We start from the raw sequence: 27,936 nt of genomic DNA, 5'->3' as shown, positions 1-27,936 counted from the left end.
TTTTTGTGCGTCTTTCCACTTCCCTTCAAATTTGGGCGTAGGATCCAAAAAGTACAGCGCCTCCGCTTTCTCCACCGCCCTCTCAGCCTCTTGAACCCACTGCCTGTTCCTTGTTTTAATAAAACTGATTTTATTTTTATACACATCCCCCTAATAAAAGCTTTTAGCTTGTCCCATACCACTCCAGGCGCAGCTGATAATTTATTATCCATTAGGTGACTGTCTAATGTAGTCCCTTTTATTTTTTAAATCAAGTAATTTTTATTTTAGTTTTGTTATTGCTCCTTTTACACACATAGTTGGGAAAGAAGAAAATGTTCCAATTTACATTATATAATACAAAGGTTTTTTATAAGACAAACTAGTATTACAACAATTTGATATTCCAACAGGGTAAAAATACTCAAAGAAAAGCAAAATAATAAAAAGAGTCCTTTAAGGCCTCCTTTAATGCCTGCAGCTTGCTCAGGTACTGCCACCTGCAGCATGGTGCAGAACAGATCTATTGGGGGGAATCTGTGGTGTCATTGGGCATACTTAATTTCCTGATGGTAGCCAAGATGTTTTGTGTCTGTTCAGATGACGGGTCTGTTGGGGGAATCTTTCGGTAGATCTGCAAAATGACATAAAGAATGTCAAAATGATTGATTATCAAACCAGTAATACGTTACTGAAGAAAAAAACTAAAAGCCTGTGTAGGTAGATGTGCAGTCTGTACTCCCCTCTGCAGGTAGTGCTTGACTGAAGCGACAATGCAGAAGGGGAGGAAAGGAAGTTGCAAGGAATCTGGTTCTTCTATGACTTCCTGTGGTCACAAGGAGACAGCTGTCCAATTGAAAGCTGGCACCCCATGTGACTCCAGTGACCATCTTGGATCAGGAAAAGTCTATTTAAAACTATGGCTCCCAAGTTTGGCACACTTTATGTGAGTGGCTAGTAAACATACAGGTTGAAGTCTGGCAGGGACAGTGCTTAGATGTATGGATAGGTTCCTGAGGAGTAGGGACAGTGCAGGGACTATGTCCTTCTCTTCCTAAAAACCCTCCAGCCTGGTCTGGACCGGCCAGGATGCATTCTGCGCCTCATTTCAGACCCTGTCACAATTCGTAGGTGGCTCCAGATGGGTGTGCCTACCCGCTTGCCCTGATTAAGTTGCGTTGAACCTTTCTACAATATACCTCTATTGTCTAACTTGCACGCTATGGCCCGGATTCTCAAAGCACTTACGCGACGTATCTTTATATACGCCGCGTAAGTGCACAGATGTGCCGTCGTATCTATGCGCCTGATTCCTAATGCAAGATACGCCTGAAATGTGGCTCCATCCGACCGATGTAAGTTTCCTATGCCGTCGGAGCCTCTGCGCATATTTACGCTGGCCCGCAAGGGGCGCTTCCATTGATTTACGTGTCGAATATGCAAATGACCGAGATACGCCGATTCACGAACGTACTTGTGCCTGTCGCTGTAATCTACGCCGCTTAAGTAAGGCGTACGTCCGGCGTAAAGTTATCCCACCATATAGGAGGCGCACGCCATGCAAAGGTATGGACGACGGAACAGCCGTCGTATTTTGCGTCATTTAAGTCGTACGTGAATGGGGCTGGGCGTAGGTTACGTTCACGTCGTAGGCATTGAGCCGTCGTATCTTGGGGAGTATATGCGACGTGATTCTAAGCATGCGCTGTTCGTTCGGCCCTTCATTTGCATGGGGTCACGCTTCATTTTAATAGATCACGCCTACTTTGAATTAGGCGGGCTTACGCCGGCCAATTACGTTACGCCGGCGCAACAAAGGGAGCAAGTGCTTTGTGAATACTGTTCTTGCCTCTCTGTTACTTTGGCATAGCGCATATGAAATGCGCTACGCCGCTCTAATGATGCGCCGATCTACGTGAATCTAGCCCTATGTGTTTACTGTCCGCCATACCACACTGCACCCTGCTCATTAACACAGCTCTCCATATACACCCTCTGAGCTCAAAATCTGCTAGACATTGATCTTCAGCATCACAACGGTTGGCAGAAAGTGGGAATTTGCAGCACCATTGCGGTGTATGGAAAAAAGCAAATTACACAATGTATGCTGTGATACGGGCAGAAACTATTCCATTATATGCCTAAATCTAGTCAAAAGTAGAATTTATATTTGCAGAATCATAGTTTAAATGCAAAAATCCCTATAATTACTAGTCAGTGCTTGAATGACAGGAGAGGCCCAAGGGATGAAAGGAAGAATGTATTCAGACTTTGGCACCCTTAGCATCTCTACTGCAAAGTCCTAACTTGCTGGTACTCCCGACAGTATACTCTATATATACTCAATTCAGCCTCACCTTTGCCCATCAATGCAGCCTTGCCAATGCATGGGGAGAGGAGAGCTGCCGGTTTACACAGAGTGGGGATCTCCTGCTTGTGCGGCCACAGTATCACACTAAGTCCTGCCTCCTGGACCGGCCCCTATGATGGACGTCACATGTCCCGGCATTGGACCAGTGTGACGTCCATCATAGAAGCTGGTCCAGGAGGTGGAACTTCACCGCGCTGTGTGAGCGGGAGATCCCGCTCTGTGTAATCCGGCAGCACTCACCCACCCCTTCTTTTCAGGGGCAGCCTGTGCACCCCCAGGATCCCAGTTTGGCCCTGCTTGGGACTTGGGGGCTAATAATTCTGACCTAGCAATATGAGACCCATGACTTTTTGGGTACCCACTCTGGGCTTTCCCCCCGGTCAGCTCCACCTCCCGACACCACTGAACATGGGGTTTGAACTGGTCCTCAGGTATAATTTGAGTTCCTGCTGTAACTCAACTTAGATGTGTTGGTGTACTGCAATGTACCACAGTGCAGCATTGTGTGTCATCTGAATTGCACTGGGGAAAAAATGCAGCCTACCTTAGATTGTAGTGCATTGGGGGGGGGGGGGGCATAACCCTCTGCAATGTGAGTCAATGCATGACTATTGCAATGAGTCCTAAATTGTATTACAAGACATAATACAAAAAAAAAAAAAAGCCCTATTTCATACTTCTCAGCCATACATACATTTCTCCATGTTGTAACCCTAAAAAATGTTCTGCCTTTACAACCACTTTTATTATAAATAATCCCTCCTGAGGGTTTAAAAAAAAAAAACTAAAACATGCATACCTCCTCCACATACTGACGTGTGATGGCTCTTACAGCCTGCATATCTGTAATGTCCATCACCAGAGTCTCAACCTGGCCCTTCTGGATCTTCACCACTCCTTCAAACACTTGCTGGTTGTTGTAGCAGGCGGCCAATGTAGCGATAGCTATCATCTAAAATACACACGGGCAATAGTTATGGTCAAGCGATATTACAGTAATACTCAAATACCCATTAAAGCTGAACTCCCAGAACACAACTAAAATACTGTTTGAAATCATATACAGTTACGTCAATTAATATTTGGACACAGGCACAATTTTCATACTTGTTGGCTCTGTATGTCACCAGAATAAAATTCAAATGAAACAATCCAAAGGAATTTGAAGTGCAGACTTTCAGCTTTAATTTAAGGGGTTGAACATAAATACAAGTATAAGTACAAATTTTAGGAATTACATGTGCGTTCCCGTTCGTAACTAATGGATTTTCGTACAAATTTGTTAGTATTCGTACATTAGTATCAATTCGAACATCCGAAAAGCTGAAAGAACTAAAAGACAAAATTACGAATAAGCAAAATAACGAACAAGCGAAAATACGAACGTATGATTGGACAATCTTACTAAAATACAAAACACCGAAAAAGCAAAAGAACGAAAATGACATCTATAACGAACGATGCATTCCGTATTTTAAATCCTTTGTCTGTTCGTATTTTCATTCGTATGTTCGTATTTTCATATGTATGTTTTGTAAATCTGTTTCTTTGTCTGTTCGTAAATTTGTGTACTTGTATCGTCTTTCGAATGGGCACTGGGCAGTGTAGTTAATGAGTGATATATCTTACTTAATATCTTAGCCAATCAGCTTCTCTCTTTTGTGCTGAGTCACATTGTACAGTGTAAAGCCTCGTACACACGATCGGACTTCAAACAAACTTTTCCGTGGATTTTTGTCTGAAGGAAGTTGGCAGGACTTTTGAAACAGAAAAAGTTTGTCCGATAGAGCGTACGCACGGTCGGATTTTTTGAAAAACGCTCATTTTGACGTTTGTTGGCAAAAAGTCGGACCGTGTGTACGGGGCTTAAGAGAAAGTATATCTTAATATGGATTAGCCGCGTGTTGCTATGTATTTACGAAAGTACAAAATTACGAATCCATTAAACAAAAATTATTATCTAACAAAATTACGAATTTCGAATCAACGAAAATAAATTAGACAGAATTACGAATTATTCAGTATAAATGAAAGTAAAACTGTTACGAAAAAACAAACGGGTCTGAATAGGAAAACTTGCGTCTTACTATATACAAACGGGTCTGAATAGGAAAACTTTGAGTCTTACGAAATTACAAATCTTTACGAATCTACGGAACGAGACGAAACGGAACAAAAAAATACGAAAATTTTTGTTGTGCACATGTCTAATAATCATAAACAAAATGTTCCCTTTTTAATATTTTGTAGAGAATCCTTTACTGGCAATGATTGTTTGAAGTCTTGAACCCGTGCACTGGGTTTCCTCCTTTCTGAGGCTTTGCCAGGCTCTAACTGCAGCTGTCTTCTGTTGTTCTTTGTTTGTGGGTCTTTCTATTTTAGCTCTTTAAAGCTGGTACTTTCATTTTTTTAATCCAGACATCCCTGTAAAAAAAAACTGGACATACTTGCCTTTCTTGCAACACCCACCACAAAAATCTTTTATGATATTCTGGAATCTACTGGTAAACTTCCCACTCCAAGGTTCCCCCACAGTTCTCATGGCTTCCTCCTCCTGTCCGCTACTGTCTGATCACAAGATAGAGGTGTAGCGGTAGGTTGCTACGAGTTACAAACATCCACCAAATCACCCTGCTGCCAGACCCCGCATCTATCACCTCTGAGGCCCCATACAGACAAGCGGACAGTCCGATGAAAACGGTCCGCCGGACCGTTTTCATCGGACATGTCCGCTCTGAGATTTCGGTCTGATGGCTGTACACACCATCAAACCAAAATCCGCGCTGACAGACAGCATGGTGACGTGGCGGTGACGCCGCCACGTCACCAAACCAGGAAGTAAAATACTTCCACGCATGCGTCAAATCCATTCGACGCATGCGGGAGATATCTGTCCGCTGGACAGCTTTCCAGCGGACATGTTTCTTAGCATGCTAAGAAACATTTGTCCGCTGGAAATCTGTCTGCTAGCCTGTACACACGATCGGATCTGTCTGCTGACACTGGTCCGTGGACCAGTTTCAGCGGACATGTCCGGTCGTGTGTACGAGGCCTTAGACAATGAGCAGTCATTTGTGTAGTTTTGTTGCGTTTATTGTGGGATACAACTTGGTTGGGGTAAAGGAAGATATGGGATGCCCATAGCACTTATTGAATTTCCATCACATTTGTAGAACATTGGTTAGTAAATTTAGCCTTGAAAATTATGCACTTCTAACATTCACAGTCTCTTCCCCTGCATATCTCCACTGCAGACTATTACTCCTCCTCCTATGCACTAACTCCTGCAGAGTATCACTCCCTTGAACTCCTCTAGTACAAACCCTTTGCTGATCTCATCACTTCCAGTAAGACACTCTGAATAACCCCAGCTTGCTGGCTGTACTTAGTTTGTTGTAATAAAGTCTCTTGAATTGTGTTGCTGGAGCAAATCAATAAGCCAGAGGCATATAATACCTCTCCCCGGTGGCTCAATGAGTTTGGTAACTACACAGTCTCTTGGATGGTATTACCTGAGTGCTTTACTAGGCCAGAGATACGCGGTACCCACCCTCGACGGCCTAGCAATGGCAGCACACAGTGATAAGCGGACTACTGCTCCCAGCCAGTCCATAACTGCAAATGCTGCGTTCCCCGGCCACAGCATTCTGCACTACTCTCAACAATCCTCCTCATGCTTCTTCCACACTGATCTTCTCCAAAGTACAAGTCCTGTGTTCCCCCGGTCACAGGAGCCTGACACTATCTCCATGGTGAAGATCTTTATCCAGGAATACATCCTAGCAGCTCCTCCGGCCCTCCTCCACGCTCGGCGCGTCCCCATGTGGGGACACCCTGCAGCAACTGCCTAAACCTCCATTCTTATTTCTCCTGCACCGTCAGAATCCCCCTAGCAGCATGTGACCTCAGCTCATATGGGAGGCCTACCCCCTGCCAATACCGAGTGGGGATCGGTCAGAGCTCCCCACATGAGCTGCCTGCCACTCAAACCTCTGTTCCGGAACAATCTTCCTGAAAGCAGGTGAGTCGAAGCACAGGTGATCACACCCACTACTGCACTAAACACTCCCAGCCCCAGATCAAAACAAACAGGCCTAGCCTAAAGCACAGGCCTGCCTAAATTTGCCTGAACTGATCATTTAAACCCAGAAAAATACTATTCTAGCACCTACCTAAAAGGTAGAGGGTGCTACAGAGGATTGACATGAAGCATTACTCTGGGTCAGCACAGCTGGGGATGGGGAGGAGAATTTTAGTGGAAGCTGGAGATAGTGTTGTCGTGGCTTTTGAGGGAGCTCCCCAGTCTGGGAGAAGGGGGCCTTGGGCCTGGTCTCGAGTGCGGGCGGGACCCTTTCAGAACCCAAAGAGATGTCCTGGCCAGGAGGCAATGGGAGCAAGGAGGACAGCGGGAGAACAGTGCTGGTCAAGTCTCCAGGAGCATACATGTGCTTCCACTGAGGAGACTTTACATTTTATAGTTAGGACCAGGGCTGGACTGGGACAAAAATTTGGCCCTGGACTTCATCCAGACTGGCCCACTTTGACAGGTCTCTCACATGGCGGCCGGACAACTCCCGCACCCCCCCCCCAGGCCACCCAAGCCCCCTCTCCCCCTTCACTAGCCACTAGCCATTCTACTTTATTAGAGTAGAACGGCTGGTACTGGTACTCTTATAGGCAGTACCAGTGGGGAAGCTAGACATTATTTAACCCGGGGCAAAAAATCAGTTCGGTGCCCCCCCCTTATGGGACAAGATTAGGCAGAAGTGAGAAACTCCCAGGCCATAGCTGTTGAGTCAGCTGTCTGTCCCCTACCCCATGCTCCTCTGTCATCCACCCTGCTTCTCTGGTCCTCCCCCTGCTTCTCTGTTCCCCCCAGGTGAGCGCTGCGGGGAGGAAGAGGAAGTGAGCGCTGCAGGAAGGGAGAGACAGAGGAGTGGAGGGGAACGGCGGTCCGCTGTCACTGAAGCCGGCCCACTGAGCCATCGGCCCACCGGGAAACTCCCTGTAGTCCCAATGGCCAGTCCATCCCTGGTTAGGACTGCAGTACACAGAGAGCCTTGGCGGGGCCTGCAGCTTACACATGTATTTGCAAATGCGTGCAACTAAACCTCTGCTTTTAACGCATACTGTTAGACAGGTGAATTTGGTTGGTCGGTAAGTTTGAGCTTGGATATTCTGTGTTATATTTGTATGTATATGCGCCCTTTCCAGTGCTCCTTACTGTATAGACCAGTCATAGGTAGGGGCAGTGACATTTGTTATTTGTATTGAAGTCTCCAGGAGCAACAGGAACAGCCAAGAGGGTTGGTGTGTGACACATAGTCAGGAGGACTGGGAGGCATGCCTGAGAGGACTATGATAGAGCAGTCTGGGATTGGTGCAGAGCCAGTCAAGAGGACTGTGATGGCATGGGCAGTGGAAAAGGGCAGCTGCAGCCAGAAGGACTTGCAGGGCCTGAAGAGGTGGTACTGGGAGCAGTAGCCATATGTAGGACAACTAGCACTCAGGACTACCATATTTTTGCTACACTATAAGGGCCTGTAGTCCCTGCATGCAAAGGGCATTTGCTTTGGGCCTCACAGAGTCTGTGTCAGGTCCCCACGTCAGTGCTAGCTGACCCTGGTAGTGATAGTCTGCAAGCAAGTGTATGTGCTGGAGGTGAAAGAGAAGAGGTTGTATATACCAGAGTGTATATAGTTCAGTCCCTATGTCTATTTTTTCAATCAAGTGGGCATCCCATATGTACCCCACCCTCATCCAATTTGAATTCCCCTAATAAAATGTAGCACCCTGATGTTTAGGCAGTGTTGCTCCTAAATTTACCTGCCAGGTGTAGTTACCTTGGCTCATTGTTGGGGATCAGTTGATTTCATCCTAAGTCTAGAATTGCTGCACTTCTCTTTTCTGCCGCTAGGTGGCCAGGTACCTGGTTGCCTTAGATAAGACAAGGGCAAAGCAAGGACAGATTATGAGTATATGGGATATCTCAGCCAATGGGCAGGGGTTTTCTTAAATCCTTTGGCCTGCTAGGAGAACCTATATATTTGGGTGGAGTCAGGTGATCCATGTTCTGTTCCACCTGGATGGCCGTCTGGGTGGACCTGTGTTGTACTGACCAGGCTGCTAGGCTGGAGTTTGGGCCTATCCCGGGCACATCTGGCTGCCAGGCTGTCTGACGGCCTATCCAGAAGCAAGAGAGCAGCGCACTGCTGGGATTGCGGCTTGCAGTCCAACCAGAAGTGACGGTTCTGCCGACCGGAGAACCTGATGTGGTTGGAGGTAGAGGGAAAGCTGTCGCCACTAAGGGACCATCCACCTTATTACAAGGGACCACAGACAGTAGCCGAAGCAAGTATCGGAGCAGAATTTTCAATAACCGGGGACAATGAAGAATCAGGAAACTTCAGTGGGTATCAAGCCAGGGACCCAGCCAGTGGAGGTCACGCTTGCAGAGCAGCCTTGTGTGTCAAGCCAGGGACCCAGCAGGCCAGTGGGGTGAAGCTTGAGAAGTATCTGCCTGCCAAGCTAGGGACCCAGCAGAGTAGCAGGGGTGACGCTTGAGGAAGATACTTAAAGGAGTTGTAAAGGAAATAGTGGCAATGATGCTTGAGGAAGATACTTTTAAGGAGTTGAGGAAGATACTTAAAGGAGTTGTAAAGGAAACAATGGCCGCTCGCTGTATCACGGGAGCGCGCCCACAATTAGTGACCACCATGCGAGCTCTCGCATGACTGTGGTGACTAATTGCGGGGAGGACCAAGACAGCCGCCGAGGAACCCCAGAAGACGAGGATCGGGGCCACTCTGTGCAAAACGAACTGCACAGTGGAGGTAAGTATAACATGTTTGTTATTTAAAAAAAAAAAAATTCCTTTAGTAACGCTTTAAGTGAAGATGGGAAGAGCTGAAGGGATTTAGTGACGGCGAATCATCTAGTCTTGTGAGAGAGACTGGGAGCTCAGTAGGTTGAAGAACTACAAGAAGTGACAATCACTTGTAGTGGAAGTGACGGAACTGTTACACCTTGTGTTAGAAACTGTTAAAGACTGTTGCCATAGGAGACAGCATTCCTACACATGCAGATGTGGCATCTTGCTGGATGCCTTTAACTGCATGGCTGTCCTCCTGTAGAAGTCTTGGAGTCTGCCAATTAACCACTTCCTTACTGGGCACTTGAACCCCCTTCCTGCCCAGAGGACTTTTTGCGATTCGGCACTGCGTCGCTTTAACTGACAATTGCGTGGTCGTGCGATGTGGCTCCCAAACAAAATTGACGTCCTTTTTTTCCCACAAATAGAGCTTTCTTTTGGTGGTATTTGATCACCTCTGCGGCTTTTATTTTTGCGCTATAAACAAAAATAGAGCAACAGTTTTGAAAAAAATATATATATTTTTTACTTGTTGCTATAATAAATAGCTGAATTTTTTTTAAAAAACAATTTTTATCCTCAGTCTAGGCCGATACGTATTCTACATATTTTTAGTAAAAAAAAAAATCGCAATAAGTGACTGGTTTGCGCAAAAGTTATAGCGCCTACAAAATAAGGGACAGAATTATTATTTTTTACTATTTTTTTTTTACTAGTAATGGCGGCGATCTGCGATTTTTATTGGGACTGCGACATTATGGCGGACACATCGGACACTTTTGACACATTTTTGGCACCATTCACATTTATACTGCAATCAGTGCTATAAATATGCACTAATTACTGTATAAATGTGACTGGCAGGGAAGGGGTTAACACTAGGGGGTGAGGAAGGGGTTAAATGTGTACCCTATAGCGTTCTAACTGTGAAGGAAGGGGGGTGACTGGGGGAGGTGACCGATCTGTGTCCCTATGTACAAGAGACACAGATCGGTCTCCTCTCTCCCTGACAGGACACTGTCAGTGTGTGAGCCGGCAATGAGAGATGATCTCATATGTTTACATATGAGATCATCTCTCATTGGCCGCACAGATCACCTGGCAAACGGCCACTCCGATTGGCCGTTCAGGGCGATCTGTGATTGGCTGTGTCCAAGGGACACGGCCAGCACAGAAGTTCCCCGCTGCGCGCTCGGGAGCACGCGCGGGGAACGAGCAAAGGGGCGGCCGTAAAAAGACGGCGCCCCAGAGAAGTAGAACCACCCTGCGGCCGTATATAGTCGTACGGCCGTCGGGAAGAGGTTAACATTGCAACTGCTTAAGGGTGTCCTGGTCCTAACCCTCTCTCCCAAAGTTCTGTTCAAGAGAAATAAAATCTCTTTGCATTCAAGAAGTGGCTGGCGCCCATGAATCTACTTTACACTACAGCCCCGATATGCCTTACAACCCACCCTATATGGAAGGATGTCAGCAGCTCTTGGCTCTGGAGGTTCTCATTAGACTGAAGGATGTCTAGGACCTTGCTACAAAAACAACCAAAAAAAAAAAAGTTCAAGGACTTCTTCTTGACTCAGTGTGTTTGGAAATTTTTGTGACGGGCTGTGCAGAGTGGGAGACGAACCACATTCACCAGCGGCCCCTGGGGGTGTAGCGCTACATATTTTTTTTTTTTAACACACATTTTACATTCATACCTTTTTTCCTATCTTTGGTTGAGTCATGTGATGGAAAGGCTCTTCTTTGTTCATTTCTTCCTCCAGGGATGGGTAGGCCCTAAATACTGCATAGAACGATGCCGTGTAACAACCTGCACATTGTTCTCTGCAGCATTATGTGTAAGTCCAGATCACAAGTGGGTAGGTCCATCCCTCAGGTCACAGGAAATGGGTTGAATGATGCTGGGTGTTTATCAACCCAAAACAGGACCAGCGCTGAATGGCAGAGCTGAAAGTCTGCCGGGTGACCATTGCAGTGTTCTAATAACCACTTAAGGACCACCTCACGCCGATATACGTCGGCAGAATGGCACGGCTGGGCACAGGCACGTACAGGTACGTTGCCCTTTAAGTGCCCAGTAGTGGGTTGCGCGCCGGCGCGCTAGCGACCCGATCCGAAGCTCCGTGACCGCGCTCGCAGATCCGATCGCCGCCGGTGTCCCGAGATCGGGTCACAGGAGTTGAAAAACGGGGAGAGGTGAGTGTAAACAAACCTTCCCCGTTCTTCTCTGTGGCCTGTCACTGATCGTCTGTTCCCTGTCATAGGGAACGACGATCAGTGACGCGACACGTCCAGCCACGCCCCCCTACAGTAAGAAACACACAATAGGACACACTTAACCCCTTTAGCACCCCCTAGTGGATAACCCCTTCACTTCCATTTTCACAATAAGCAGTGCATTTGTATAGCACTTTTCACTGTGAAAATGACAATGGTCCCAAAAATGTGTCAAAAGTGTCCGATGTGTCCGCCATAATGTTGCAGTCATGAAAAAAAAGAAAAAAATATCGCTGATCGCCGCCATTACTAGTAAAAATAAATTATTAATAAAAATGAATTAAAACTATCCCCTATTTTGTAAACGCTATAACTTTTGCGCAAACCAATCAATAAACGCTTATTACGATTTTTTTTTTACCAAAAATATGTAGAAGAATACATATCGGCCTAAACTGAGGAAAAAAAGTTTTTTTTATATCTTTTTTTGGGGATATTTATTATAGCAAAAAGTAAAAAATATTGCATTTTTTTAAAATTGTCGCTCTAATTTTGTTTATAGCGCAAAAAAAATAAAACCGCAGAGGTGATAAAATACCGCCAAAAGAAAGCTCTATTTGTGGGGGAAAAAAAGGACGCCGATTTTGTTTGGGAGCCACGTCGCACGACCGCGCAATTGTCAGTTAAAGCGATGCAGTGCCGAATCACAAAAAGGGGCCAGGTACCTGCAGAATCCGGGTCTTAAGCTGTTATGTATTTTTTTCATTATCTGTATAATTCAGATTTTTTTTTTTTTAGATCTGCAATGACTGTCTTTGAAATTGCCCCAGATCCTGTTCAAATCCAATCTGGGGACAAAACCAGGGACAGACTTGGTCCGGGGACAGTGTCTTCAATCCGGGGACTGTCTCCGGAAACCAGGGATGTCTGGTCAACCTAGCTTAGACTAGCATCTACTATGAAATATTTTCACTTACCATCTGGACTGCGCAGAATTTGAACACACTCTGGTTTCTCAGTTGTGACAGGTACAGAAATACGTCGGGCACATATTGCAGGTCATTGGTGATGAGCTCATTCAGGCACTGCAAGGCTGGCACAATATTTTCCGGCTTGGTAAAGTCACACAAGTTCTTCCCATATTTACTCCACACCTGGTAGAGGTAGAGCGACAGACATCAGATACTGATCTTAGATCTTAAACCTATTCCAGAACTAGTACTGCATCTAGGACAGGGTGTCAAACTCAATTTCATTGTGGGCCGCATCATCTTTCCCCCCTTACAGTGCCAGTTCCCACTTTTTCTCCTCAGAGTGTCAATGTCCCCCCTCTCACTCATACAGAGCACCAGTGCCCCCCTTTACCTTCACAAAGCGCCAGTTCCCACCTCTACAGAGCATCAGTGACCACCCCCCCCCTCTTCCTAGCGCCAGTGCCCCCTTTCCCCCCTCACAGTGCCAGTGCCCCCTTTCCCTCCTCAGAGTGCCAATGCCCACCAGTGCCCACCTCTCCCTCCACAAAGCACCAGTGCCCCCCTCTCCCTCTGCATAATGCCAGTTCCCCCCACCCTAAGGCAGAGAATCAATGTCCCACTCTCCAGTCCCACCACAGAGCATCTGTACCCCCCTTTCTACCTCCGCAGAGCACCAGTGCCCACTCTCCCTCTGCCTAACATAAGTGTCCCCTTCCCCCCTCACTGTGCCAGTTCCTCTTTCTCTCCTTAGAGTGCCAATGTCCCCCCTCCTTCATGTAGAGCACCAATGCCCCCCTCTACTGCCGCAGAGCACCAATGCCCCCCTCTACTGCCGCAGAGCACCAATGCCCCCTCTACCTCTGCAGAGTACCAGTGCCCACCTCTACCTCTGCACAGCACCAGTGACCTCTCCCCCTCTTCCTAGCGCCAGTGCCCCCTCTCCCCCTCACAGTGCCAGTGCCCCTTTTCCATCCTCAGAATGCCAATGCTCCCACTACCCTCTCCCTCATACAGAGCACCAGTGCCCACCTCTCCCTCTGCATAATGCCAGTTCCCCCTCATCCTAAGGCAGAGAACCAATGCCCCCTCTCTCACCACAGAACACCTGTACCCCCCCCCCTTTTCTACCTCCGTAGAGCATCAGTTTAACTATGTTCCTTTAGGCTATGCCCAATATACAGCGTAATTTAGCCACACCCACTTTTCGGGCTGCCCCTTATTGTCAATTTCAAATGTTGGAAGGTATGCTAATATAAATCCTATGAAGTGGCACTGCTGCTGAGTAGGGGGTTGTGTGTGCCACTTGATGGATGAGAACCAATAGCCTGCAGACAGCCTCCTCTCTCCTCTTTATGGAGGGTTTTATGTTATGTTATTCACATTTATATTTGGTGATGTACACTTTATTATTGCTCTTGCTATTTTGTTATTCATTTGGAGTTTTTGTCACATGACTTTTCTTGTTGCAATTTTATTTTTATAGATGGTAATACATGTTACACATTCATATTTTTTGTACTGTAGCACTTATATTCATATGGAATGATCAACTTTTTGCTTGCGGCTTAATTCATAGTTTATAGCTGGAGGGCAGGATTTTCTTTTTAAGTAATAGATGAGATAGCCTGTGATTATCTATCACTGTACAGACCGTCTGCGTTTTTTTTCCTCTTGCTCTCCTTGCTAGAGGAGAAAAAAAGTGTAATGCAAACTAAAGCCCTGTACACATGATCAGAAAATCGTACGAAAAATAATGCTTTCGAAGCGATCGCATGACAATCGGTTTGTTATCACAGAGCTTTCGAGAGCCGATCATGACATTTCATCCGATATTATTCGATCGGGCATGCACAATTTTTTTTTGTTGTACAATGCCAGATCGTACTATTTTCGTTTAATCAGTACAGCTGTCGTTCGAAAATGCATTACAAATGCATTACAACACATTACATCACTTCTGAATTTTTATTCTGTCGCAGGGGAATTTTTGTGACTTTAGTAAACTCTTCAGGTTCGATCTAAGATTAGCATGCAAACAAACAAGAAGTCTTATAATCTTGTTGTGTGTACCAGGCATAAGTGTGTGTTAAAAAAATAATAATAAAAAAAAATCCAGAAGTTTTTTGGTATTTTTTACACAATTTTGTGCTAATATTTTCTTAGGTAGTGGGAAGAAGTCTGTACTCACCTCTTTTGGCCAGAAAGCTTGGCCATTCACCTGGTCTTCCAGGAAATCACGGATGATGTTGGATTTCTGCAGGAACAAACCAAAAGAGGTGGAGAGCCTCTTATCCTCTCCTACAATGGGATTCTCCAGACCTTTGACAAAGAATATTACTGACATGCCACGTGTTACCGAAGCGAATACATGGTCACAGTACTGTGGGGGGAAATATGAAAGACCTTAGAGGAAACAAGTAGTGATTTTATGCATTTTATTGTATTATTATGTTCAGTATAAAAAAAATATCTACTTTTTTGTTAAGCTCCAAGTCCTCTGGTTGTAGGTCGTAGGTCGTAGGTCCTCTGGACCTGGAACTTGGCACACATGTAGCCCCATTTCTCCTCTATAAGTGTGCAAAGTTTGTTGTCTGGGGGACCTATGGCTGGGGAGCACCGATTTTTCAAAGCCGGGCACCGCTTCCATAGACTCCCATGTTAAACGTCAGTCTAGTCATGGGCACAGTGAGGCATGGGCACGGTGAGGCATGGGCACAGTGAGGCAAAGTGAGGCACAGTGGGGAATGCAGATGGACACCCTAGGCTTATACTTGAGTCAATAAGTTTTCCCAGTTTTTTGTGGTAAAATTAGGTGCCTCGGCTTATATTCGGGTCGGCTTATACTCGAGTATATATGGTATATTGCAGAATAAGAGAGAAGGTGGATCTATCTCTGGTGCCCAGGGGTGTACACAGTCATATTTAGATTCCATTTTCACAGTCTTGCCCCTATTTCTTTGTTGTATCAGTAGTGAGGGGAGATGGTTCATGTAATGTTCATCTGATTGCGTATTTATTTTTGTGACTTCTATCAGGCTTGACATTCCAGCATTTGACAGATGAATAACAGAGGGTGGGGCTTACTTCTAGTAAGGGGCAGGGCTTCCTCCTGATTTGGACAAAGGTGTTCCACAGGGATCAATTTGTAGAATAATACAGGCATTTTCACTTTAGCACGGTTGATACTTTAGAAACATTTTAGGCTAGATCAGATTCACTAACATCAGTCGGTTTGTACAGGCTGCAAACAGCTACTGTATAAGGTTTTATAGCAACGGCTGGGTCCATGGTTTGCTAACACATTGTCACGTCAGTGACAAACTTCCATTTTTGTTTCTTTGTTTTGTAAAATAAATTATTCTAATTAAATTCTACTTTAAAACATCAGTATTAAAGTAGAACATAAGGCTAACTAGCAAACTGACGTTTTTTTATTCCCTCCCCTTTTCTCCCCACGTCTCTGCACGGCTTTTATCGCTAATTGCCATGTAAACAATTTTTTTTCTGTGTTTTATACATTCAATGACCACCAAGCTCCAGGTCCTCTTCCCTCTGGCATGCTTACTACTGCACAGAGGGAAAATGGATGTCCCCTGATCTCTCATATCTGAGAGATCCTAGGAGGGTGAATGGAGTGGCAGCCTCAGCATGGACTACGACCAGGCCACACCCCCTTACTACTGCAGCTAGTGGGAGGCGTCCCTTCTATGGTGGGTGATGTCACTGTTCTAGTCAATTCATCCCCTCCCCATTGCAGAGAGGACTTGGAGCTTTAAAGTAATGTGGTCACATGCAAAAAAAAAATGCTAAAAAAGCTATTACACAGCGATATGGCACACTTGCTTTGCAGCTGATCCCCATCCATGTTCCCCCTCATTTTCCTGTATTCGCTGATGCCATCTTCTCCAAGTCTTCTTTTGGGTAACACAAGTAGGGTCACACTGGTACCGATACTAGTATCGGTATGAGTGCCGATATCGAGCATTTGCACTAGTGATATAATTTCTCACCTTGTCCCAATCTTGTACAGACTCTACTTGCTTCTGTAGGTACTCCACCATTCCATCCGCTATCTCGCAAGCAACATTAGCAATCACCTCCTGGTAGGCCACAGCCAAGTTCCTGAACTCCTGAGAGATCTGGGAACAGATCAGAACAAAACAAAGCAATATGAAATAATAAGGATGTTTTCCTTTTTTGTAAAATTATTATTATTTTGAGAGTACAGTACAGGACTCTATCACCTTTACGTCATTCAACTGAGGACACTGGCAAACAAAGTTGCTAGGACATCCCATATAAACCCTTTCAATCCCATCAATTCTCAGGGCCAGATTCAGATAGACTTTACGTCGGCATATCTATTGATACGCCGCGTAAGTTCTAGGAAGCGCCGGCGTATCTTCTTTCTGTATTCAGAAAGCAAGATATGCCAGAATTTTACTAAGATACGGCCGGCGTAAGTCTCTTACACCGTCGTATCTTAGTTGCATATTTACGCTGGCCGCTAGGTGGCGCTTCCGGAGATTTACGCGTTGAATATGCAAATTAGGTAGATACGCCGTTTCAGAAACGTACGTGCGCCCGGCTCATTTTTTTACGTTGTTTGCATAAGGCTTTTTCCAGCGTATAGTTACCCCTGCTCTATAAAGCGTACGCAATGTTAAGTATGGACGTCGGGCCAGCATCAAATTTTTTTACGGTTTACGTTGTTTGCGTAAGTCGTTTGCGAATAGGGTTTTGCGTAAGTTACGTTTACGTCGAAAGCATTGACTATTTGCGGCGTACTTTGGAGCATGCGCACTGGGATACTTTCACGGGCGGCGCATGCGCCGTTCGTTAAAAACATCAAAGACGTGGGGGTCACGATTAGTTAGCATACAACACGCCCCCTACCAGCCATTTTTGAATTAGGCGGGCTTACGCCGGCCCGTATACGCTACGCCGCCGTAACTTTGGGCGTAAATTGTTTCTGAATATGGGACTTGCCTGTCAAAGTTACGGCGGCGGCGTTAAGGGTGACCACACAGCAGGGGTGGACTGACAACTCATGGGGCCCCTGGGCGATAGAAGATTATGGGGCCCCCGGGCTTACAGATGGCCACCACGCCAGGAGGCATTGTATTGGCAGGGGAGCTAAAATCTCAGGATTTTCACATCAAAAGCATGTCGGTTTTGGACATATCCGGGACAGATGAAAAAAAATTGAGCCTGGCAACCCTGATGGGGCCCCCTAGTGGCATGGGGCCCTCGGGCAGTGCCCGAGAGTCCCAATGGTTAGTCCGCCCCTGCCACACAGTGAAAGGGGCAAAGCCCTGAACTTACCATGCCACCTATCTAGACCACTAGGTGGAAATGACTTGCTTTGCCCACTTCAGGAAAGCTTACTCTCTCCTTCATGAAGAAGGTCTTCAGGGACTGGAGCTACTGTATATATAGAGTACTTTGCAGCTAACTACACCATGTTGCACTACTGTACTGAGGCTGATTGCCACATGCAGAGTAGTGATCATTTCAGAAGCTGCAATCCTAGTGCCTTAATGGTATAAGTGCAACCAGATGGAGACAGGACTTCTACATGTGAAGAACCAAGCTTCAAATTTTCAATCTTCCAGTATTATCAGAATCATAACCCAGAAACCTGATCTCAGTAGAGAGGCCATACACCAACTTAGGACACTAGCAAAAAACTGAGAATTTCTCGGAGTGGGAGGTTCATATGGCCTGTCCTAACAATTTTGTTTGTCAGTGTCTTCACTTGAATGTGGCAGCATAAGTCATGGTCAAGACTTAGAGGAGCTCATGTCCTGTACTGCACGATTAAGTATTTGCAAATCCTATAGAAAGTTGGACACTATGGAAAGTTTCTATTCCTTTAAAGTCTCATAATGTAGGAGTTGCAAAGGTTACTTTATTTTTACTTAGCAGCTGAATTAACAATAATTTACTGGCTAGTTGTTTTGTAATAATACACTGACCATCAATGAAAAGGGGCTCTTCACTGACAATTAAATGTTAGGAGGTACTACAGTATACTGTACTGACCACCAATTTTAGAAGACACTACACCACAAAACTACTAATATAAGGGGGCATTATACTGACCATAAATGTAAAAAAGGCACTATATCATTAATTAGTGTAAGGGGCTCTTCTTTATTGGCTAACATTATAAGGGGGACTTAAATTGATAACTAATGTAAGAGGGGCCCTTTTGTAATGACCAGTATAGTGGGGCCCTTTTCCACTGACTACCAATGGAAGACAGCCCTTTGCTACTAACCACCGATGTAAAAGGGGAACCTTTCCACTGATCATCAAAATAAGGGGACAATTTACCAGTGGCCATCAATGTAAGGAGTCACTACACCACTGATGAGTAATGTAAAGATGCATCTATCCAGTGACCACCAATTTAAGAGGACACAAGTCTCCACTGACCTCTAATTATAGGGGTGCTATACTGACCACCAATAATAGGGGATTGTTACAGCAACACCCCTTAGGAAGGTGGTGCATTCTCACCCACCACACACAGTCTAAGCACCAGCTGACCTTCACCAAAGCACTTGAAGGTGGAGATGGGCCTGGAGCCCTATTGGCCCCCAGAGATCTTTGCTGAAGGCTGGTACCAGGTTGTAGCCTTCAAGATTGCTCTATCAATGTGTGAGCGAGGACATGCAGGCTACAGTGTGGAGAGTGTACACAAAACATTTGGCAAAGGAGATGTAAGATCTAAACATAGGTTGTGAGTAAACAGGAGGAATGAGATTGGTCAAGTACAAGGCTACATTTGCAGACAGTCAGCAGGCATAGCCAGGTCAATCTGGGTCAGCAAAGAAACAGGAAATCAGTGGTGTAGTTTAGGCCTTTTGCACATTACAGGGTATCTGGCAAGAGAACACAGCACCAGCCACTTCCAAGGCTGGATCTTAAATACTATCTCAGAGGACATGCCCAGCATCATTTAAGGAAACTTGAAGTTCTGGCAGGAAGTGCAAGAGTTCTGGAACTCCAACTGCAAACACCATAGGAAGTACTGGCAGAGATGTCCTTGGTAATCCTGTGTAGTGCCCCAATAGGCTACCATTGTTAAAATGCGCGTCAGGACCCTTCAGGGTAAGACCACCCTATATTAAGACATCTCTCAACTCAACTCAAAATTTATATTTTTGTTGGCCTTCCTGTTGCCAGGGAGAGCAATGATCTTTTAATAGTGTCTGTTCTGGGTCCTGTTGGTGCAATCTGGGTTACTTCCCCCTGCATCCCACGATGCTACGGGATATAGTGTGTGAAAGAACCCAGACCGTGGCCTGCATATAATACTTCTTCAGCCAATCCTTGGTCAGGGGGATGAGTGACCAGAATAGGGCTGAGAGGGCTAGGATCCAGAACAGAAGTCTCTTGTTCTGGGAGGTGTAAGACCCAGCCAGAGGGCTGTGGCACTACTGGGAAAAAACCTGAAGCTATAAGAATCCTGCTTGTGGTCCCAGCTTCTGTTTGTCTGGGGGACATCTGGCCTGTGTTATAAAAGCGTGAGATGCCTTTGGAGGTTTTACTATTTGATAGGAATTGCCACACTCCTTCAGGTATATCTTTTTGAAGTTGGGAGTTGTGTATTTGGCAGTGGGTTATTTGGATATACTTGAAATAGTATTTGTGGGGAGTGAGAATGCTTGTTTCAGTGATGAAAATTATTTGAGGAAATTGTTTGAATAGAGATCAGCAACTTGTGTTATACCTTTGTCCTGCCAGGAGGACAGATGTAAGTTAGAGATCATTAAGGCTATAGTCGCTATTGGAAGTGGTATTTTACATGTTTTTGATTCCTTGGAGATGTTGACAAGGAAGTAATTGAAAGCTGCTATGGAGGCATAGATGGTTGGGGAGATATTTTTGTTACTATTCTTCAACTTAGGTGCAAAGAAGCCAGTTTTTTAGGTTATGTCCGGGGATCTGGAGGGCTTCAATGGTACTCCATGGGCAGTTAGAGTCAGGGTCAAACCAGGTTTTAAGTTGTGCCAGAATTGTAGCATTATATTAATCTCTAAAATTAATATAACCCATCCCCCTGCTGATCTGTACTCTATTAGGATGGTGTGAGAACGTCTAGCTTTTTTATGTTGCCATACAAAGCGTCCTAGAGTAGATTGCATTTGTGTAAAAAAGGATTTGGGAATTGGGATGGGGAGTACTCTAAAGAGATACAATAGTTGAGGTAATTTAAGCATTTAAAATGCTGCTAGTCTGCCAGACCATGAAAGTGTTAGTTTGGAGATACTATCTAATTCCTTAGGGAGGTTGTTCAAAAAGGCAATAAAGTTGGCTTGGTAAAGAATGGATGTTGATTTGGTTAAGGTGATCCCTAAGTAGGTAAGGGAATCTGTGATCCATGCATAAGGTTATTTACTTTTTAAAGCGGAGTTCCGGACACAATTTCACTTTTTAAATATAAATACCCCTGTAATACACAAGCTTAATGTATTATAGTAAAGTTAGTCTGTAAACTAAGGTCCATTTTGTTAGGTTGTTACAGCATTTAGACACTTTATAAAATAGAAATTGACTGGGGCCATCTTAAGTGTGGGCATCATGAAGCCAGACTGTATGACTTCCTGGATTTCAGCCTTGCAGATCTTGCACATGCTCAGTGCTGCACAAGCAGTGTAATAGGTTTCAGATCAGGTTTCAGCACCTGTACTGTCCAAGTCACATGATTCTTCGAGACTGGGGAGTGCACAGACTCCTGGAAAGTTACACCCACTACATTCCCAGGAGTCTGTGCGGTGTAGGTTAGGAAGCTTAAGCACATAGGTGCAGGAAGAGGGAAGATTAACTATTCTACCTAGCAACAACACTTTGAAGGCATCTAAAAAAAAAAAAAAATATTAAAGGACTAATGACATTTTTTTAAAACTACTGATGTAATGTTATATTTATGGGTGGAACTCCACTTTAAGGAAGTTTGTTGCTATGTTGTCATTCCTAGAGATAGGATATGCGATTTGGATGCATTTACCTTATAATAAGAGACAGAGCTATATTCTTCCAGTATTTTTTGCACTGAAGCCAGGGAAGAGACTGGATTGGTTAGCATGAGGATGACATCATCCGCAAAAAGGCTGATTTTGTGTGGATGCGGTCAATGACCAGCTCAATGTTTTTCTTGTCGGGAAGTATAGCTTTATTTGGGCCTTGTGCATATGAAGATTGGTCGGCAGGTTGCACCGATTCCAGAATCCTGCGAATCTTGATACGGGACCTGTCTTCTATTTCTGCTATTTTATCCTTTATCCATTTAGTATCATGAGCCTGGTCCTCCTGGGTATCGATTATGTAATTCACAGTATTAGTAAAGTCACCCATGTTTGCTTCAATGTGTGTAACCCTGTCCTCCAGTACACCAATGATGTGACCGAATCTCTGCATGAAAGAGAGCATGTCTGATTTCAGTGAGCTCCCTAGGGACACTAGTATGTCTTTAAGTGTGGTGTCCAACACTGCTTGTCATACAGTAGGAAATGCAGCTATAGAGTCTGGCTGGGGGCTCTGGATTGGTGTCATAAAGACTTCATTTTAAAAGGGGGTGCAGACAGTGCAATAGTTCAAGTTTAGTGTCCTCTACTGTAAGTTTCTGTTTCTTGGAGTATACTTAGGCTCACCCTATCCAAGTTCTTTAACAAAAATAAAACTAAAAAAAGAAATGTACAGACTGTTCCCTGATTTGAGTGACTGTGGATTACGGTGTGCCTATCAGGGAAAAGAACCTGGGACCAAACAGCCAGACCAGTCCTGACTCTGCGCTACACCTGAAAATTGAGAGAAGTGTGTCCTGGAAATGCAGAGATAGGTGATAAACAGATCTCCATCTCCACTGACCAGCAATATAAGAAAAAATTGCAATGACCATTTAAGGGGGCACTTCACCACTAGCCACCAACAGAAGGGGGTACTTCACCACTAGCCACCAATATACGACGATCCTAGTGACCATCATTGTAAGGAGGCAATACACTGACTACTGATGTAAGTGGACAACAACTAAATATAATTCATACAGTGCTGATGCGATCTAATAAAGAGTCCAATAAACGTGCTTTGAAATGGAAAATAATGCCATGGTAGCATCATGGTTCACATAAATGAGTAACAATTTGTACTCACAGTTGGGAAATCCTCAAGCACTTGGCGACTTTGCTTCTTGCTGTCCATGAACCTCCAGTCAGGCTGGTACAGTAGGTTGTGAAAGTTTTTCAGAATGGGGACCTTGGTCTCCAGACTGATAGTCATGTCATCTTCCACAGTGTCCATAGCCCTCACAACCAGATAGAGGATACAAAATATGTGCCTAAGGAGTACAGACAGAAAACAGCTCCTTACAATCTAATAGTACAATTTCTGCAACCAATCCACCCTCTAGTGATGGCCCACTTTTTTTAAATCACTAGTGCATGCTGCTTCTGTTGCTGGCATCCTAGGGTGCTATTCCAGCTACTGAAAAATTAAATACAAATAAACTAGTGCACGCTACTTCTGTTGCTGGCATCCGAGGGTGCTATTCCAGCAACTTAAAAATGAAATACAACACCATAGGCTAGATTGACCCCATTAGATGACATCCCATCAATGCTAAGGCACTGATGCTTGTGCAACTCAGACAAAAAAAAAATTAATTCCCAAATATTTCAAAAACAGTATTTAAAAAAAATCTTATTTAACAGACAATACACTCACCGAAGCTCCCCTTTCAAGGTCTGGGTGATTGGTGCGTAGCTCCTGCCCGTCTCATTCAAGTATTTGTAGCAGGTCTGCAGGCTCTCACTCATGGGATCCTGTTGGGAAAGAGAATGGATGGAACCTTCAAAGCAATTGTACACAGCCTTCTATGAGCAGTCCCCTCTCCCTCACCCTGATTCTGCACTTCCGGGTCTGCAGTGCACGTGTGCGCCACCGGCGACCCCCCCCCCCCTGTGATTGGTCACAGCGGGAGCCATATCAGCGGGTCAGACGGACCCAATGTCTGCCGGGACCTGCCAATCATTCCCGACAAAGGCAGAACGGCAGTCTGCCTATGTAAACAAGGCAGATTGCCATTCTGTTAGTAGGGAAGACAGAAATCCTGTATTTCTGCTTAGCAGGAACACAGATCTCTGCCTTCCCACAGTTAAAGCACCCCCCGCATAGTTAGCAAGCACTCCCTAGAAACACATTTAACCCTTTGATCTCCCGTAATAGGGCATTGCAAAACCCCCTTCTTAATTATATTTTGAATGATGTATTGCACGAATTGTGCGGCGGCCGGCGGGGACAGCTGCACATGGAGGAACTGATCTTTCCATATTCCTCCTGCAGCTGCTGAATGGCCGTTTCTTCTATGGGCGTTCATTGGCTGCAGAAAGAATATGGAAAGATCAGTTCCTCCATGTGCAGCTGTCCCCGCCGGGTACTTACGTTCTCTCTGAGCGGTCAGCCAGGCTGCAACAGGGGCTGGGATGGGATCCATCCACCGCTCTTTTACTGCCCCCGTGCTCCCTGGTTCCTCCCAGTTCTCCCTGCATACCCCCTGTGTTTAATGGTTCCCTCCCCCAGTGCTCTCTGATCGTGTGCTCCCTGGCTCCCCCACTGTGCTGTCCAGTACCCCCCACTGCTCCCCAGCTCCCCCCCATTGTGCTGTCCAGTACCCCCACTGCTTCCCAGCTCCCCCCCACTGTGCTGTCCAGTACCCCCCACTGCTCCCCCCACTGTGCTGTCCAGTACCCCCACAGCTCCTCCTATGCTCTCCCTCCCACTGTGCTGTCCAGTACCACCCACTGCTCCCCAGCTCCCCCCACTGTGCTGTCCAGTACCCCCACAGCTCCCCCTATGCTCTCCCCCCCACTGTGCTGTCCAGTACCCCAACAGCTCCCCCTATGCTCTCCACCCCCACTGTGCTGTCCAGTACCCCCACAGCTCCCCCTATGCTCTGCCTCCTACTGTGCTGTCCAGTACCCCCCACTGCTCCCCAGCACCCCCCCCACTGTGCTGTTCAGTACCCCAACAGCTCCCCCTATGCTCTGCCTCCCACTATGCTGTCCAGTACCCCCCCACTGCTCCCCAGCTCCCCCCACTGTGCTGTCCAGTACCCCCACAGCTCCCCCTATGCTCTGCCTCCCACTGTGCTGTCCAGTCTCCCCAACTGCTCCCCAGCTCCCCCATGCTCTCCCCTGACTGTGCTGTCCAGTACCCCCCACTGCTCCCCAGCTCCCCCATGCTCTTCTCCCCACTGTGCTGTCCAGTCCTCCCACATCTCCCCCTATGCTCTCCCTCCCACTGTGCTGTACAGTCCCCCCCACTACTCCACAGCTCCCCCATGCTCTCCCCCCCCACTGTGCTGTCCAGTCCCCCCCACTGTGCTGTCCAGTCCCCCCCACTGCTCCCCAGCTCCCCCTATGCTCTCACCCCCACTGTGCTGTCCAGTCCCCCCACTGCTCCCCCTATGCTCTCCCTCCCACTGTGCTGTCCAGTCCCCCCATGCTCTCCCCCCACTGTGCTGTCCAGTCCCCCCACTGCATCCCAGCTCTCCCTATGCTCTCACCCCCACTGTGCTGTCCAGTCCCCCCACTGCTCCCCCTATGCTCTCCCTCCCACTGTGCTGTCCAGTCTCCCCACTGCTCCCCCTATGCTCTCTCTCCCACTGTGATGTCCAGTCCCCCCACTGCTCCCCAGCTCCCCCTTTATGGATGTAGGGGAGAATGTGTTCCCACACCCCCGATGGTAGGTCTAGGCTTCTAGGGAAAGCTCCTGTTCCCAGTGTTGGCTGGCCTTGTTTAGTTTGGGGCCGATGATGGTAAACATAATAGCGTAAAGGCTTTTTGGGTTTTGTTTTCACCAAAAATATGCATCAGAATACATATTGGCCTACATTTATGAAGACATTTTTATTTATTTTTTTAATTGGATGTGTTTTATAGCAGAAAGTAAAAAAAATATATATTTTTTAATTGTCAGTCTTTTTTTGTTTATAGCGCAAAAAATAAAAACCGCAGAGGTTATCAAATACCACAAAAAAAAGCTCTATTTGTGGGGAAAAAAAGACATCAATTTTATTTGGGTACAGCGTGGCATGACCATGCAATTTTCAGTTAAAGTAATGCAGTGCTATATAGCAAAAAAATGGCCTTGTCATGAAGAGGGGTAAGTCTTCTGGAGCTGAAGTGGTTAAAGTGTTACAAAACACACAACAGTAAAATCAGTCTGTATTTGCACAAAAACAAGCTTGTTATACTCACAGTGGAACCTAAGGAGTTATTCGTCTGTGTTGTGTATAAAGGCTGTGTGATGCTGTATCCACAGATCCTCCTCTTCTTCCACTGACTCCAGACCATTTCCTGATAGAACAGAGCATTAGGGAACAGGCTGCACATGCTCAGATTGGTGTGTATTGCTAGAGAGTTTTTTTTTTCTTGGGAGAGTGCATGTGATCAGTACAGGGCCAATCAACACTGTCCAGACAAAGGGTGAGGCGAAAATGAAAACTCCTCCTACAAGCTTTAACCAGACACTGATAGAAGTCATAAGAATGCTATATACCGCTGATGAGAAAAAGGTATTTAGAAGTTTATATTTACTAAAATAATTGCATTTCCATGTTTTGTGTATTGTGGGAGAGCAGATATAGTGCAGGGTCCTGAGTTTAGTAGTGATTCTAAAGGTTCTCTGCATTTTATCCAACAATCACCAAGGTGGTGGGGAGATGATATGTCTTTTCCTCACTGCCTGTTTTAACCCTAAAAAGGCTGACAACCACACAAACTGCATGCCAGTTGCAGCATGGCTCAATACACTTAAATGGGTTGTGTTTAGTGGCACTGTCTGCCAAAAGCAGCATGTGATTTATTTTTTGTTCACAAACTTTTTTATTTGAGTTAAATTGTGGTACAATGAGAGAATTGCAATAAAAAAAATAATATAATATAAAGGTTATTCAATGATATACCTTGTGTAAAATTGACATATAGAAAATATATCTGTACAATCATTTTAGTATTTTTGTACGAAATAGTACTTGTTCATTAGTATTAGGGTTGTCCCGATACCGATACCAGTATCGGTATCGGGACCGATACCGAGTATTTGCGGGAGTACTTGTACTCCCGCAAATGCCCCTGATGCCTGAATAGAATACTTGCCCCCCTCCGCCGCAAACCCGCCACCGCCACAAACCGCAAAGCCGCCGCCGCGTTAATCAGCATGCGGGGAACATTACAGCTTTCGTTTGAATAGCTGTATCCCCGCCGCGCTGTGTATAGACACTCCCCCTTGCGTGGGATTGGACAGATGATCTGTCCAATCCCGAGCAAGGGGGAGTGTCTATACACAGCGCGGCGGGGATACAGCTATTCAAACGAAAGCTGTAATGTTCCCCGCACGCTGATTAACGCGGCAGCGGCGGCATCATACAGGTATGGGGGACATGGCTGGATATATGTGGGGGGACATGGCTGCAATATGTGGGGGGACATGGTTGGATATATGTGGGGGGACATGGCTGTAATATGTGGGGGACATGGCTGTAATATGTGGGGGACATGGCTGTAATATGTGGGGGACATGGCTGCAATATGTGGGGGACATGGCTGCAATATGTGGGGGACATGGCTGCAATATGTGGGGGACATGGCTGCATATGTGGGGGGACATGGCTGCATATGTGGGGGGACATGGCTGCATATGTGGGGGGACATGGCTGCATTTGGGGACACATTTAAAAAAAAGTACCGGTATTCGGTATCGGCGAGTACATGAAAAAAAGTATCAGTACTTGTACTCGGTCCTAAAGAAATGGTATCGTGACAACCCTAATTAGTATAAATAAACTTATACCAAAAATATAGAAATACACATTTAAACATACATCTCTATTCTTCTTTTCTGGTAGGCCTTACAAAATGTAAGTGTTACTGAGATAATCGATAAATGAGATCAATTATTTGCAGGCCTGAATAATAATATAACACTATACAATTTTATAATAAAAAATTGGACTTTTTTTTTTTCAAAGCAAAGAATAATGGCTATTGCATGTGTACTGCCCAGAGCGGCCCAATGCCCTTATTTAGATGGGCAGAAAAATCGCATCTCTACCACCTGCTTCAATTACCCTCTCCTGACGCCCTAAACATGCACAGCAAGCATAATAAATACAGCAACTGTAATACAGACTCCAAATGGAAGAAGAGAATTCTAGATGTTGGGCAATGGGGGTGAATTTGACTTTAGTGGGTATCGCACCCATTTTATAAATGCAACAAATCTGGTGAAAAAGTGGCAAATAACCTGATAAGCAATCATAGTTCTCTTATGTGTGCCCCCCTCCTAGGACAGGTGTATAGGGATCCCCTCTGCTCAGACTTGCCTGCTCCACCTTGGCCAGGCCACCCATCTTGTACCTGATGAGGTTGTAGATCACCTTGGGTTGGAAGCGCGACCTCAGGAACTCCATGGCCGGGGATGATCAACTCTCCGCAGTGGCTGCATCCACACGCTCC

The 27,936-nt window shown here is 45.7% G+C and overlaps 1 protein-coding gene across 2 annotated transcripts; it reads right to left on the bottom strand.

Annotated features, from left to right (window-relative positions):
• Positions 1 to 27,936, bottom strand: LOC120936190 (squalene synthase-like). Of its 2 annotated transcripts, XM_040348357.1 has the most exons (9): positions 27,838 to 27,932; positions 25,678 to 25,776; positions 23,144 to 23,241; positions 22,574 to 22,757; positions 16,420 to 16,548; positions 14,598 to 14,789; positions 12,413 to 12,589; positions 3,150 to 3,302; positions 1 to 613 (listed from the first exon to the last, which is right to left on the bottom strand). In XM_040348357.1, the coding sequence occupies exons 2-9, from the start codon at positions 25,771 to 25,773 to the stop codon at positions 503 to 505; spliced, it is 1,140 nt and encodes a 379-aa protein (XP_040204291.1). In that variant the 5' UTR covers positions 25,774 to 25,776; positions 27,838 to 27,932; the 3' UTR covers positions 1 to 502. The 2 variants fall into 2 exon arrangements, with proteins under 2 accessions (XP_040204291.1, XP_040204292.1); XM_040348358.1 differs by lacking the exon at positions 25,678 to 25,776 and having other exon boundaries at positions 27,804 to 27,936.

The sequence above is a fragment of the Rana temporaria genome, chromosome 4, assembly GCF_905171775.1.
Source record: "Rana temporaria chromosome 4, aRanTem1.1, whole genome shotgun sequence".
Lineage (NCBI taxonomy): Eukaryota > Metazoa > Chordata > Amphibia > Anura > Ranidae > Rana > Rana temporaria.
Note: the sequence above shows the minus strand (reverse complement) of the source record. Positions and strands in the feature narration are given on the sequence as shown.

Coding starts and splice junctions, on each gene's coding strand:
- LOC120936190 (XM_040348357.1), bottom strand. CDS start 25,773: ATGGTCTGGAGTCAGTGGAAGAAGAGGAGGATCTGTGGATACAGCATC. Junction 22,758..23,143: donor ACCTTGAAAGGGGAGCTTCG/GTGAGTGTATTG, acceptor TGTACTCCTTAG/GCACATATTTTGTATCCTCT. Junction 614..3,149: donor CACGTCAGTATGTGGAGGAG/GTATGCATGTTT, acceptor GTCATTTTGCAG/ATCTACCGAAAGATTCCCCC.